Source organism: Alosa sapidissima, chromosome 13 (assembly GCF_018492685.1).
Source record: "Alosa sapidissima isolate fAloSap1 chromosome 13, fAloSap1.pri, whole genome shotgun sequence".
Classification (NCBI taxonomy): domain Eukaryota; kingdom Metazoa; phylum Chordata; class Actinopteri; order Clupeiformes; family Clupeidae; genus Alosa; species Alosa sapidissima.
The window spans coordinates 30451610-30465236 of NC_055969.1; the positions used below are offsets into that span (position 1 = coordinate 30451610).

Here is a 13627-nt window from a genome sequence, read left to right on the forward strand (position 1 = left end):
GTCTGAGTTGCAAAGCCTCAATATTCTTCTCAACTTGCATGAGTCAACACAACGCTATCTGGCAGGACTCGACTCACTTGAAGGACACCGGAGGAATGCTGCAGTGAAATCTAACCAGTCTTGTGGGTGTTAACATATGATGACTTAATGATGACTTTACCCCTTTCCCATGAAACATCTGAGAGACAGAAGTACAGAGAAAAAATAAGAGCTGTGTTTTTATATCATAACCTCTACAATTATAAATATGTCCTCGCCACATGCAACATAGCATTGGACATCGGACACCCTCTGCCTGTATGTCTCTTTTGGATGAACTTCACATCATGAAATCTTAGCAATCCAGTGCACGGCAGGTGGTTGTCCACTCCCTGTATAAGTGTGAGCCAGGACTCCATCACATTCTCACACCAGGCACCTTACCACAAACTTCACACACACAGACACACACACACATTGACTCATCCACCCCCTCACACACACTTCTGGGAATACATTCGGCACAGCTTTAATCCAAATTACCACAGAGCCCAACTGGGTCGTTCATTTAACATTTTAATAAATAGAATTAGGTAAGGAACTACTCAGATACCATCTTTGTGTGAGCTGTACTTTGTTGTACTTGAGTTGTACTTTCAGTTGTATGAAGTATTAATGATAACACTATTTCACAGAACTTCATGACATCCTTTTCACTAAAAAAAGGATATATCAACTGTAAACATAATATGATCTGTGAGACTTAAACGGCTCAAATGTCTTAAAAATGTAAAAATTATAGTCCACACCTGCTGCCAGCTCACATGGACTGACATTCCAAACATTGCTACACTACAGCTGGTATATGAAGAATGTATTTCACCAGGGTGATGGGTTGTAAATGTTGCGGAAAATGCAGTAAAAGTACAGTATGCACAATTAGGTTTAATTATTGTCCCTCCGTTTTTGCTGTAATTTACACAATACGTATTGCTTGTATTGACAGGGAGGTAATTAGTTCAAATATGTCCAAGCAGTGATTGTATATATTATGTTCTAATGGCATGGCTAATGGCTTAGTTCCCTTGATAAATGTGGTGTTGTGTATTGCAACGGCATAGTGGTTTAGCAATGTGAAACCCAGGATTTGAAATGGCCAAATGGTAATTTCAGTCAAAAAATGTTCATAAAGGTCATTGGTCAATATTTCTCAGGTAAGTATTTTACTGCAAGTGTCATACCCAGATGGGTTGGTTGATTGGATGACTGCGATTGTTTATTATTTTTATCTGATTTTTATTCCTTAATTTGTGGGAAAAATTGGTCATGTGGTCGTGGAAATGCCATTCAATTCAAAAGAACTCCATTGGGTTGTTTTAGTTGACTTGGGTAATGAAACCACACTTACCAGAACACAAATGCATGCACAGACACTACATCAGCTCTTGTCTTGACTGTCTGGTATGTAGACACACAGCAACAGGTGCAAAAGGTGCTCAGTGTTGGGGAGTAACGGAATACATGTACCGGCGTTACGTATTCAGAATACAAATTATGAGTAACTGTATTCCGATACAGTTACAAGTTGAATAGTTGGTATTTAGAATACAGTTACATTGTTGAAATCAATGGATTACATATGACGATACTTCTCTGTTTCATAAGTTTATTCACTCTCTAAATAAATTAAGGCAACTCCATTTCTCAGAAGCAATCTATGATGAAATTGTTTCCATGTTTAAATCCAAGCCCCGCCATCTTGCACTAGCCTCAAAACGCAGCCAGCCCGCATTATGGACGCGTCATCGGAGACCCTGTAATGACTGTTTGCACAGCAAATTAGGAGTAAAGTAAGTGGAGGTAACTCCTGTTCCTCACTGATCGTGGTTCCTGATGTCTGTTCAAAGGATATTTTCCCAAGTATTAATAGCTCAGGCTACTTCGGCTAATCGGTTACACAGTTTGCTAAGCAATAAACAAAGCCTAGTTCATGTGTTGATTTAGACCTACAATAAAACCAATCTCTAAAGTAGGCACTGCATTCTGAGTTTTTTATTCTAACTTTTTATAATTAGATCTACATTTACGTTTTAAAATGAATTATATGGTGCAGTCTCTGAAGAATTATTCTTGCGAGTAGCATATTTTAACGTGCAGTTTTTGATTGTCATTTTGTCGTTCATTTTGAGAGCACTGATATACAATAGCCTATAGTGTTTACATTTACAGGTCATTTGCGTTCCACCTGTCATATGCGCCCCTCACTTGTACTGGGTTGATGCCACCGAAAAATCTCACAGGCACACCTTAATTATAATTTTTGGCTACGCCCTTAAAGTAGCCTATTTGTTTGTTTTAATTAGCCTAGTCACCTGCTGTAGTTTTAGTGGTCACCTTGCTATTTTAAAGTTGTATCAGGTGGCTCAGTTGACTTTACATTATCCTAGCCTATGTGGGCCTAACACTTCAGCCATTTGGAACAGAAGAACAAACCAGAATAGGCCTGTTTAGTAGGCCTAAGCAGGATTTGATGGCCGCATTCCTACACTTATAAAATGCAATTCAATGCGGAAGTAATATAAGTATTCAGAATACCTTACTCAGATTGAGTAACGTAACGGAATACGTTACAAATTACATTTTTGGGCATGTATTCTGTATTCTGTAACGGAATACGTTTTGAAAGTAACCCTCCCAACACTGAAGGTGCTACATATGATCTTGAGATAAATGATGACATGATAACCAACTAAATACAGAACACATGTCCTATGCAGACATACACAGTGAAGTGTTGACACTTACTTTGAGAATTGCAAAAAAGTTATCAATCCAAGAACTGTGCTTTATGGTATCATCGATCTATTAAGAAATAATTTAAGAATTTAGTAGAAGCCTTAAGCAATATCTATCTGTCTTTATATCTTAAGTAACCACTTACTCTGATAAAAGTTTATTGGATGGCTATTGCTTACTGCTTAGAAGCATATAGAACAAGTATAACTAACCTCAGTGAATATATTCACAGGTTCACAGCCTATACATACAGTATATATTTTATTTTCTCATAGTAAGACTTTGGATATGTGTCAGCAAGAAGTTACAAAACTTCTCTGGGGGTAAAGGGTGAGTGTCCTCTGATACGTACAGCTGTTTTAAACAAGACAGTTAAGACAGAAATATCACATCTTAACTTTACTTTTTGGACACAGATTATTACATATCATTTAATACCACTGTTATCAAATTATTATATGTACACATGTCATACTCCTTCTTTTACTCTATATAAAGCATCCTAACTTACACACACACACACACACACACACACACACACACACACACACACACACAACCAGTCCAAGAAAAGGGAATGAATTATTGTGTTGTTTTGAAAGAGGTGTTGTGTCATGATGTTATTTTGTGGTTGGAAGACAGATGGTGATGCCAACTCCTGTGATCATCAATCAGAGGGACCTGGAAATACTGTTCCGATTTTCTGTCTCAATACAGACAGTGAGATCAAAAGGGCCTCCTGTGAACAAGGCAAAATCAGCACAACAGAAGAGGAGGAAGACACACTCACAGGTCACAGCACACAGAAGACAGTGGCACATACAGTACATGATGAACTGTTCTAGTAAAAGATCTGGAACATAATGGCTGTTTTAAAGACTTGCCAGGGCATTTCAGCGGAGCAGGATAGCATGCTGATTGATGCCATAATGGAGTTAACAGTGTCCAGATCTGGACCATCACAGGACTATCAGGCCGTACCTCCCACAAGTACACAAGGCAGCATATATTTTCTTTTACAGCTATTGTCCCCGGCCTTGCATTGTCCATTTAGCATCCTTACTGTATTTCATTTTTTTTAATGTCACTGACACTGATGCATCTGTTTTTTTTCTCCTCTTTCTCACCTCTGTTCGTATGGTGCGACTTCCCTGCATAGGGCATGTGTTGAGATACAGGTTGAACAAGGAACTTGGGTCAGAAATATCCAGGTTTTGATCAGAATCAACGCTAGCCTCCAGGCCTGCCAAACCACCAAACACCACAAGCATATGCCTAAAGAAGGAGAGAATAGACTATGAGCATGTAAGACAGAGGATGCAAGACAATAAGGCAAGGCAACAAAAAACAATGAAGTAATGTTCAAGTTGTATACACCATGTCTTTATAGGACTTTGGTATTTCAAGTATACAGCCAGTTTCCTGCACCTGGATTAAGCCTAGCCCTAAATCGAAAGATTTTGATTAAAGTTTTCTTTTAGTCTCGGACAGGGGCTGGGAACTTATGGCTCTTGTGTTGACTGCATGTGGCTTGCAGAGAAATTTGAGCAGAGATTTTGTATCGCTGTAAGTAAGTGGCCAAAATAAGCTAATATTACACTATTGTGTCAATCCAATGCATAATGCCAATGGCAGTAATTGTATTTCTAAATGATAACACCCACGGAATTGAACCTCCATTGAGCAGCCCGACACTGGACGTCGTCACGTCAACATCAAACTCTTCACATTCAATCTCTGTACTTCCTTACTTACTCGTAGGTTACCATTAAAGTTCATAAAACATGTCCATAAGGGGAAAAGATCATAACTACTGTCTCTCCAGGTCGAGTAGACAGGCTGGGTCTGTTGTGCCTTGAATGTTAACGCTATGTTTGTATCAAAATCAGCTCAGCAGGAAAAAACGTTCAAAGAGCTCCAGTGGAAGGTAGCATCTCCATGCATGACGTTAACCATTTTCCAGATCAGCTTGAGAGGTATGCGGTGTAGGTGTAGGCTATTCTGCAGGTGACACGTTGTGCAAAGACAATCTTGCTGTGTTTGCTAAAGACAGGATCAGTAGTCAATAGTAAATAAAGACTTGAACCTAACAATTATAGCCTTATACAGAACAATAGTGAAAGTGTATGCCTACTATTAAAAATTCAAATTACTATATGGCTTCTAACTAAAATACTTGGTATTTTTGACTCCCCCTGGCTTAGGAAAAGGCTCAGTCCATGTACAAGAAACCGATCCATAGAGCCTTAAGTTGTTGATTATGTGAAGTGTGTTAAACCCAACTTAAAGGAGACCTAAGGGAATACAGCAGAGAGGTAGCATGGTTGACCTGAATGGGGATATTGTAATGCTGTCTACATTGCTTCCCTTCTCAGAGGTTCCAATAGTGACGTCATAACCTTCTTTATAAGGACATTCAGTAAATACAGCACCTGTACACACAAGAAGAAGAATATATAAAGACAAATACATATAAATACCAATCAAACAATTGGAGTATAGTTCTATACAGATTGACATTCTGAACACGGTGCTAACTTACTGAGACAGGAAGCAAGTCGGACAGTGTAACCCCAATAAAGCCCCTTTTCTGTACGGGGAACATGAGGAGCCACCACTACACCTTTATAGCGTTTACCACCTGCAACACACACATACACACATTGTATTATTTTATTTACACCGAGTTGACTGAGCTGAAGATAGAAAAGGGGATGAGAAGATCCTACAACTCTTTCTAACTGCAAATTTCAAAAGCTACCATTATTAAGCCACTTACCCGAGTCCTGATTCTTGTTGAGTTTCACCGTTACTCTTAATCCTGGCTTAAGCTGCTTATCAATCTGAACCTCCTACAAAACGAAACACACACATACATACATTAAAAAACACATAGTGACAATAGTGACAAAATACACTAAGTTACAGAAAGACCATGGAAATACACACACCTTCCTCATGCCACAGTCCACATAGGAGCCCTTTTCTGCCTTACAGGGCCTATCAAGGACCAGGCCTTCCCGAAACACTGCCTCCTCATCCATACGCATGTGATGTGGACTATCTAAAGGATTCAAGAGACCTGCGCACAGAGACACACATTGGACATATGCAAATATGTACAGGACCATGCAGGTGTACGCATGCTTGTGTGCTTGCCATATGGAGGTATCAAAAAGGGTGACTTACCTGCAAACTGTAGGTCCTGATGTTTAGGAAAAAATGCTTTCCTCAGGTACCTGATAATAGAGGAGAAGGTGTAATTACAAAACAAAGGTAAATATATTTTCCTATACAGTCTCTCTCTTTCCCTCTGTGTGTGTTTCACTATAACTTGTGGGAACAGAAGAATGTGCTTCTGGGACTATACTTACTGTGGACACTCTAAGTACTGGAGAATGCGTGCAAGCTGGACACATGCTCTTCCTTTCTTCCCAACACCATTATACTCTCCTTCAGTGTTTCTTTAATGATAACAATTTACAAAAGGTTACAAAAAGGTTAGGGTTCAGGGTCAAAAATAGTTTTTAGAATAGTTCTGGCCTGTACTGGATGATTTGTGTGACAGACCTCAATAAATAAATACTCACTTCACATCCTCTCCTTGTTCATCAAACACAATTACTTCATCGACACAGAAGACAGTGCAGGCACGAGCGATCTGCCCTGCCAGGTACGTGCGCAACTCAGGTGACTGTGCATTGTCCAGCACAGAGCCCGGCAGTGCCACACTCAATGTATATGAGCGACCTGACAAAGATTAACACATTTTATAATTAATATCTTGTGTCTGCTTTTCAAAACACAAAGGAGTGTCTTTTTCTTTGTGTAGATTATACCAAATTGATATTTGAATGTCTCTTAAGTGGACAAGATGCTTACCATTACTCTTCTCCTCCTCTTCCACCTGAGCCTTTTTTTCCTCCAGCTCCTTCATCTTCTGTTTCTCCAGCTGTGTGATGAGTCTTTCCTCCTTCCGTTTGCGCTTATCCTCCTTCCCTGAAGAGAGCACATAACCAAGTTACCCTTCTCTGTTACCACTAGATCAGTAACGTTATTGATATGATGCAAGTCTTCACACTCACGTTCTGTTTTCCATTTCTTCCAGTCAACTCTCTCTTGGGCCTGTGTTAAGAAAGCATATGCCTATTATCTACGTTTCTGTTTGGAACAGACCGTGAAGTTTGCTTAACTAACGTTACAGTCACTTGAAAACGTGTTTACGTCGGAGCTTAAACACACGCTGTCTGTGTAGTTCTCTGAGTATAAACTATCACAAATGTCATATAGAGGCAACTACATCACTGCAGCTCCTTCATATTCAACAAGTTATTTACAAATATCTATAAGATCAGACAATTACCTCTTTAGAAAGTCCCCCTGGCTTCTTCATGGCATGTTTTTCCGACATGTTCACATGTGTGTGTTTCCTTGAAATCATTCCCATAAACACAGAATGCAAACATTTGAGTTCCGTTGGCATCATAGATGTCTATCTCCTCATGAAAGAAATACATTAAACTTAACGTGGTCAAATAGCATATTTTACACTTTTCAAATAGTACACTTTACACATAAAAACCATTAACTACATTCCAACCATTTCGAAACTATATTTAACAGAGTGTAAATCAGCCAAATGTCTTCACTCGGACGTTTTAGGTTGTAACACTTCCTTTTCAAGCAAAGGCCTCCGGTGGAAAACATCAGACACCGAGCCTTAAAATTAGTACCAGAAATAGTATTCCCCAATTCATTTTTTTAACATCAGAAGAGTTCTACCGTTTGTTGGAATACCTGAACATTAAAAGTAATCATGGTAAGTAGAAATATAACTCGGTGTACAGACGAAAACGCTGTTCTTGTCTAGTTAGCAAAACATGCTATCAATCGAAACGTGGTGGCATGGTAAGTGCTCATGTATGACGTTGGCCTTAGCTTGTTCTCTGATGTCTCTTGACTGATATATCGAAGGGAGTTTTCATAAGATTTGTTTAAATACTCAATTAGTGTTGGCTACGATGTAAGTAACAGGCGATGGAGCGCTATGTAGCTACATGTTCTAGTTAACCATATGGGGTAATTCAATGATATAAAAAGCAAGCCTATACGCTAATGTTTTGTTTATCTGCAGCTGTTGGTAGCAAATTGTGATAGTGATTTCAACTTCGACATTTCTAGTTACGTGAAAAGATCAGGAATTCCCTGTTTTTCTTGATTGTCTGGTATAAATAATACCAGCGTTTTAACACGTTGTAGAAGATACCCTACTATTCAACTTTTCCAGTGGCCATGAACGTTGTTAATATGCATTTACAATGTGTTGACAACACTTACATTACAGACTTATTTGAGCTAGCCTTATCTCAAGTGTCATTTCAGCTTGAAACAAAACATCACGTCATCCAGTAATCACTTGGCCTACTTTGTGTTCAGATATTTCTGTTACTGATTTATCTTTTTAGACTTACCATATACATTCTTGTTTTTTCTTCCACGTGATGCAAAGCCTAATGAATAATGCTGTATGTTTTTCCTATGTTTGCAGCCTCAGAACGAACATATTGAGTTGCACCGTAAACGCCATGGTTACCGCCTGGACCACCATGAGAGGAAGAGGAAGAAGGAGAGCCGTGAGGCACATGAACGCTCTCACAAGGCACGCAAGATGATTGGCCTAAAGGCCAAACTCTACCACAAACAGCGACATGCTGAGAAGATCCAGATGAAGAAAACGTGAGTGAGCTGAATGGAATAAATAAGCAAATGTTGTCATGAGCATCGTCACAACTGACTGATCTACTGGTATAATGATAAGAGCTTTATTGTGGTTCAGAAGCAAATCATTTAAAGATATAATTTACATTAACCATGGTGCCACATCAGCTGATATACATTTCCCTTTAGAATTTATTGTGTATGTGGATAGGTGGCATGTGTATGTCCCCCCCCCCCCCCCCCCCATGCATATTTATTGTTGTGCGTGTATCTGCTTGTTCTAGCCTGAAGATGCATGAGCAGAGAAAGAGCAAACAGAAGGATGATGAGAAGACACCAGAGGGAGCTGTGCCAGCATACCTGCTGGACAGAGAGGGTCAGTCGCGGGCCAAGGTCCTCTCCAACATGATCAAACAGAAGAGGAAGGAGAAGGCTGTGAGTATTCATTCTGAGTGATCACCCATTCATTTTGAATACTCATATACCACTTTAGAAATACTGTAATTTAAAAAACATGGTTGTTTGTGCTTTTGTATGACGAGAAATGTCTATTATGTTGTTGGTGAATTAAGTAATAAGGTTATCACTCTGCGTTTGTTTATAGGGTAAATGGGAGGTCCCCCTGCCAAAGGTGCGGGCACAAGGGGAGACAGAGGTTCTAAAGGTGGTGCGGACAGGCAAACGTCAGAAGAAGGCCTGGAAGCGTATGGTGACCAAAGTCTGCTTTGTGGGTGATGGCTTCACACGGAAACCCCCCAAATATGAGCGCTTCATCCGACCTATGGTACATAGACTGTCCTACTCACTCTGTGTTCTTTTCTGTACAGTTTTGTTAGTAGTCAGTTGTGGTTCCTGATCAGTATGCCGACGGTGGCAGTTGAGAAGATTTAAAACCTTCTGCACACAGGGCTTACCACCTACAAACTTGGAAAAACCCAGACTAATCATATTTTGTTGTTCTTCCTATAGGGACTTCGCTTTAAAAAGGCTCACGTTACTCATCCAGAACTGAAAGCCACATTCTGCCTGCCAATCCTGGGTGTGAAGAAGAATCCCTCCTCACCCCTTTACACAACACTAGGTGTCATCACCAAGGGAACAGTCGTGGAGGTCAATGTCAGTGAGCTCGGTCTTGTCACACAAGGAGGAAAGGTCATCTGGGGTGAGTGCAGCTGTGATTGTATGAAATTGGTCCATTGGCTGTTGCTGCTGTGTGCACTGTAGATCTGATGACTGTATGTCTGCTGCTGATTGTTGAGTAAGGGATAATATGTTGTCCGCCGGTAATTATCGGAAAATAAGTCCCGACAAGGCGAACAGAACAGGTTTTGCTTCGACCTGAAGGGATAATTACCAGCGGACAATACATTATCCCACTTATTATACGGCTACTTGCCAAAACCAGAATAGAAACTTAACACAATGTGTCTTTCAAAATGACTTGGCTACCGTTTCGTGGCTTCCACTGACAAAATAAATAGTTTGCCACACAGACAGAACATCATGTGAATGGAACTTTCTGCATCACTCTGAAGAGCCGTGTAATAATGTTTATTATAGGAGGGACTCATTTGAATAACACACACCTAATGGTTTGCTGAAGTTGTAGTTTTATTTTAAAATGATGCCTGAAAAGGGCATACAAATCATTTGTCACGTGTTGCACTCTCTTATCGCGGTCATTTGTTGTTTCAGGTAAATATGCCCAGGTAACGAACAACCCAGAGAATGATGGCTGCATCAACGCTGTGCTGTTGGTCTAATGGATCCTGGCTAAATTAACTGTACCTCTGGAAGCTGCTGTTATGCATTTACCAGCACTGGTCTGGTGTCCTCCCAGAGTGTCTTGTAATCATTGGCAAAAAAATGAGGAATTATGAGATACTGCTGTACAACCAGATGAATCTCAGCAACTTTTGGAGTCACTTCCGCAGTGGCATGTATTATATTTGAGAATGTTCTGTTTATAATAAAAAAAATATTAAATTGACTTGCTGAATGTGTCATACCATTTTTATGAAAAAGGAGTCAAGCTGACTTTCCGTTTAGGGCCACTGTTTTTCCCATGTGCATAAACGCACCATTAGATACTATCAGTGAATTTTAAATCGCAGAATAATGAGATCATTGGCCTAAGAAGAGCAGCCTCAAAGCCATGAATGACTTAAAACCCATAGCCCTCCCTTGTCATGAAGGCCTTTGAGAGGATTGTGAAACCTCACATTATCTCTTCAGTTTGCATATCGTGCTAAAAGAGGGGTGGATGATGCCAAGGTCTTATTGATCAATGAACATTTAGAAGGCCCAAATTCTATTGCCCGTCTCCTATTTGTGGATTTTTTATCTGCCTTTAACACCATGCAACCTCACATGCTGGCTAAAAAACTCATTAACTGTTTCTAGCTGGATCATCAGCTAATTCTGTGGATCATGGATTTCTTTCACCCAAAGCACACAGAAGGTGCTGGTCAACAAAAGGTTCTTTGACATCAGATACACATCCACTGGCTCATCTCGGGTGTATCCTCTCATTGCTTTTCATCTTGTATTATAAGTAAGTATATATATACTCTTTTGAACCCGTGAGGCAAATTTGGTCTCTGCATTTATCCCAATCCGTGAATTAGTAAAACACACTCAGCACACAGTTAACACACACTAATCCCGACACCGTGAGCTGCCTGCTATAACAGCGGCACTCGGGGAGCAGTGAGGGGTGAGGTGCCTTGCTCAAGGGCACTTCAGCCGTTCCTACTGGTCGGGGTTCGAACCAGCAACCTTCTGGTTACAAGTCCGAAGCGCTAACCAATAGGCCACGTCTGCCCTGTGTGAGGCTCGAACTCACGACCTTCAGATTATGAGACAAACCCAAGGAGCTGTTAGTGGACTACAGGAGACTGCAGGCAGGGATGGATTACTGCACGGGCCTACCGGGCCCAGGCCCAGGGGCCCAAGGGGTCAGGGGGCCCTGAAGCCCAAGCCTTTGCATGGAATCATTGCCTCAATATCAACAAATCAGGATGTAGGCTATGAATCTGATTGAATTTAGTATTGGCCATCCCCAAAATGCACCAAAATACATTAAAAAATTTCTGGGGGAATATAAAATAAGTGACTAAAAAAATATAATACTCAGCAGTTTGTATTTTCTCTGCCCCCTCTTTCGACTGCAACATTCAAATTTCTACACAAAAAATTATATCTCGAGAAAAGTGGATTTTGAGGATACAGCTCCATAGACCTCCATTCATTCTGCACTTATTCGTGAGCGCCCTCACGTGGAACCAGAACGGGAACTACAACCAGTTCAGAAACAGGAAGTTTCCAGAGAGTGGCGGATCTCCCCTTATTAGACATTCTCTGCACACACACACCAGTTCCCCACACACACACATACACCCCCCCCCCCCCCACACACACATACACACAATTTTTGGCATAATTGTAACAAAAGATAAAAATAGTAGTTACATTTCAAATAAAAGCCTTTCAATTCTCTTTATTCCAAGCAAATGCCCACCAAAAGTATTGAATAAATTATATTATGGTTGTTAGATTATGAATATTAGTGTGTGCTCGGTGTTGCAATGTTTGTATACTTTTACCACTTCCGGGGATAGTGGGGAGACTTCTCCAGCAGTTACTGGTATTTTTTACGAAGCACCTTTTATTGGGATAGGCCTAATCATAATAATTGAAGAATGAACTGCTTAAAGTAAATAAACGTTGCACATACAAACTTTCTTTATGAGAGCTGTAGCCTTTCTGGATTCTGCTATCAAGCATTAGCAGACATACACACTAGGCCTATAGTCTCACAATAGCCCCTTTTCAAATGATAAGGGGGACCATGCCCCTGAATCCCCCTAACCTTGGAGGCCCAAAAGTATTTTATGTCGTGGGGCCCAAATTCTCCAGCAGCACCCAATCAATAATTAGCATTTTTGTAAAATTTTTGAATGTAGATAGATAGATAGATAGCTTTATCGATCCCCAAGGGTAAATTCAAGATGTGATAGGCCTACCTTGACTGACAAAGTCTAAATGAGACAGCAAGGGTGTGTGTGCGCGTGTACAGTACTCCGCGTGTGGGCCTATATGGAGGAAAGTCCAAGAGCAAAATCTCAATTGTGCTGGAGGTTCGTCAGGGTTTTCCCAAGCAGGGCCTATTTGTTTCCCAGTCCGTTCCTGCTTGTCAGTTTAACAGACAAGGGATAATACTGGATAAGCTGAGCAGTAGGCCTAGGCTAGCCTGCGGTGGGCACAAAGTTAGCCTAGGCCTACTCTTAAAATTAGCTACTTCACGTTTGTAAGCACAACAAGCAACAATATCAGCTAGATACACATAGCATAATCATGGCAAATGTATGCATATTAAACTTAACAATAGGCTAAACATAGTCGTCTGTAAACATTAAACAAATGCACAATGTGAGACTGCGTTGGCACAGAGCGCAGACCACGTCTCCATAGAGACAGTAGAGTGTGAAAAATGTTCTGAGAAGAGTCTTCCGAACTTGTCATAATAACGCGTAGGCAACGCTGAACGCGTAACAATGAAAGCAATAAATAAGAACGACGCTCATTCAAAAATAAAATCATATTGCTTTTTGCATCGGACTGCGAAGGTAAGGAAAACATCTGCTCCGTTAAATATTGTTTACTACGTAGCTTATCGAATTTAATAGATTTACTTACATGGACGAATAAAAGTAGCCCATTTGACCCTACCAATCAGGGTTAGATACTGAGAATGATTTCTAAAATTTGTAAATTGTTGACATATAGCCTAAATTGTAATTTGTGATAACTATGTCAATTGTAATGTATGCTAAATGTTATTTGTTTTTGTAAATGGGTTAAATGAATGTAATCATCCAGTTATCTTAACACATCTGTGCCCGAAATAGCCTATACTGCAAAGCAACCTAGCTTGTGGAATCAGTTTAAATGTTTACTAGACTTCTCTGATATATACATTTTAAAGGTGTTCAAAGCTCAAAGGGTATTTAGATGTAAAGGATTAGTAGGGGCTGGAACTTTTGGTAGCCTAAAAGCATCCTCAACCTCAGAGTGTGTGTGTGTGTGTGTGTGTTTTTGTTTGTGTGTGTGTGTGTATGTGTTCTGTCTTCTC

General features: G+C 40.2%; 3 protein-coding genes across 4 annotated transcripts in view; 2 read left to right on the forward strand and 1 right to left on the reverse strand.

The window, feature by feature from the left end:
* Positions 1-3159: 3159 nt before the first annotated feature.
* Positions 3160-8261, reverse strand: spout1 (SPOUT domain containing methyltransferase 1). The gene is made up of 13 exons (XM_042059115.1): positions 8247-8261; positions 7139-7205; positions 6861-6900; positions 6658-6774; positions 6366-6525; positions 6150-6239; positions 5965-6014; positions 5727-5857; positions 5555-5627; positions 5318-5416; positions 5105-5207; positions 3903-4050; positions 3160-3514 (listed from the first exon to the last, which is right to left on the reverse strand). The coding sequence occupies exons 2-13, from the start codon at positions 7184-7186 to the stop codon at positions 3443-3445; spliced, it is 1131 nt and encodes a 376-aa protein (XP_041915049.1). The 5' UTR covers positions 7187-7205; positions 8247-8261; the 3' UTR covers positions 3160-3442.
* nsa2 (NSA2 ribosome biogenesis homolog (S. cerevisiae)) overlaps positions 7426-13627 on the forward strand; it is a 13467-nt gene continuing 7265 nt past the window's right edge. Inside the window, exons 1-6 of one of the 2 annotated variants that reach the window (XM_042059118.1) lie at positions 7426-7594; positions 8324-8511; positions 8778-8928; positions 9098-9277; positions 9463-9655; positions 10189-10483. In XM_042059118.1, the coding sequence (XP_041915052.1) occupies positions 7592-7594; positions 8324-8511; positions 8778-8928; positions 9098-9277; positions 9463-9655; positions 10189-10256 (783 nt within the window). In that variant the 5' untranslated portion in view covers positions 7426-7591 and the 3' untranslated portion in view covers positions 10257-10483. Of the gene's footprint in view, positions 7595-8323; positions 8512-8777; positions 8929-9097; positions 9278-9462; positions 9656-10188; positions 10484-13627 lie in introns of those variants that run through there. The other variant, XM_042059119.1, reaches the window with a different exon arrangement.
* LOC121679990 (SUN domain-containing protein 2-like) overlaps positions 13115-13627 on the forward strand; it is a 5115-nt gene continuing 4602 nt past the window's right edge. The window contains exon 1 of the mRNA XM_042059113.1: positions 13115-13121. The gene's annotated coding sequence lies outside the window, so the exon portion shown is untranslated. The remainder of the gene's footprint in view (positions 13122-13627) is intronic.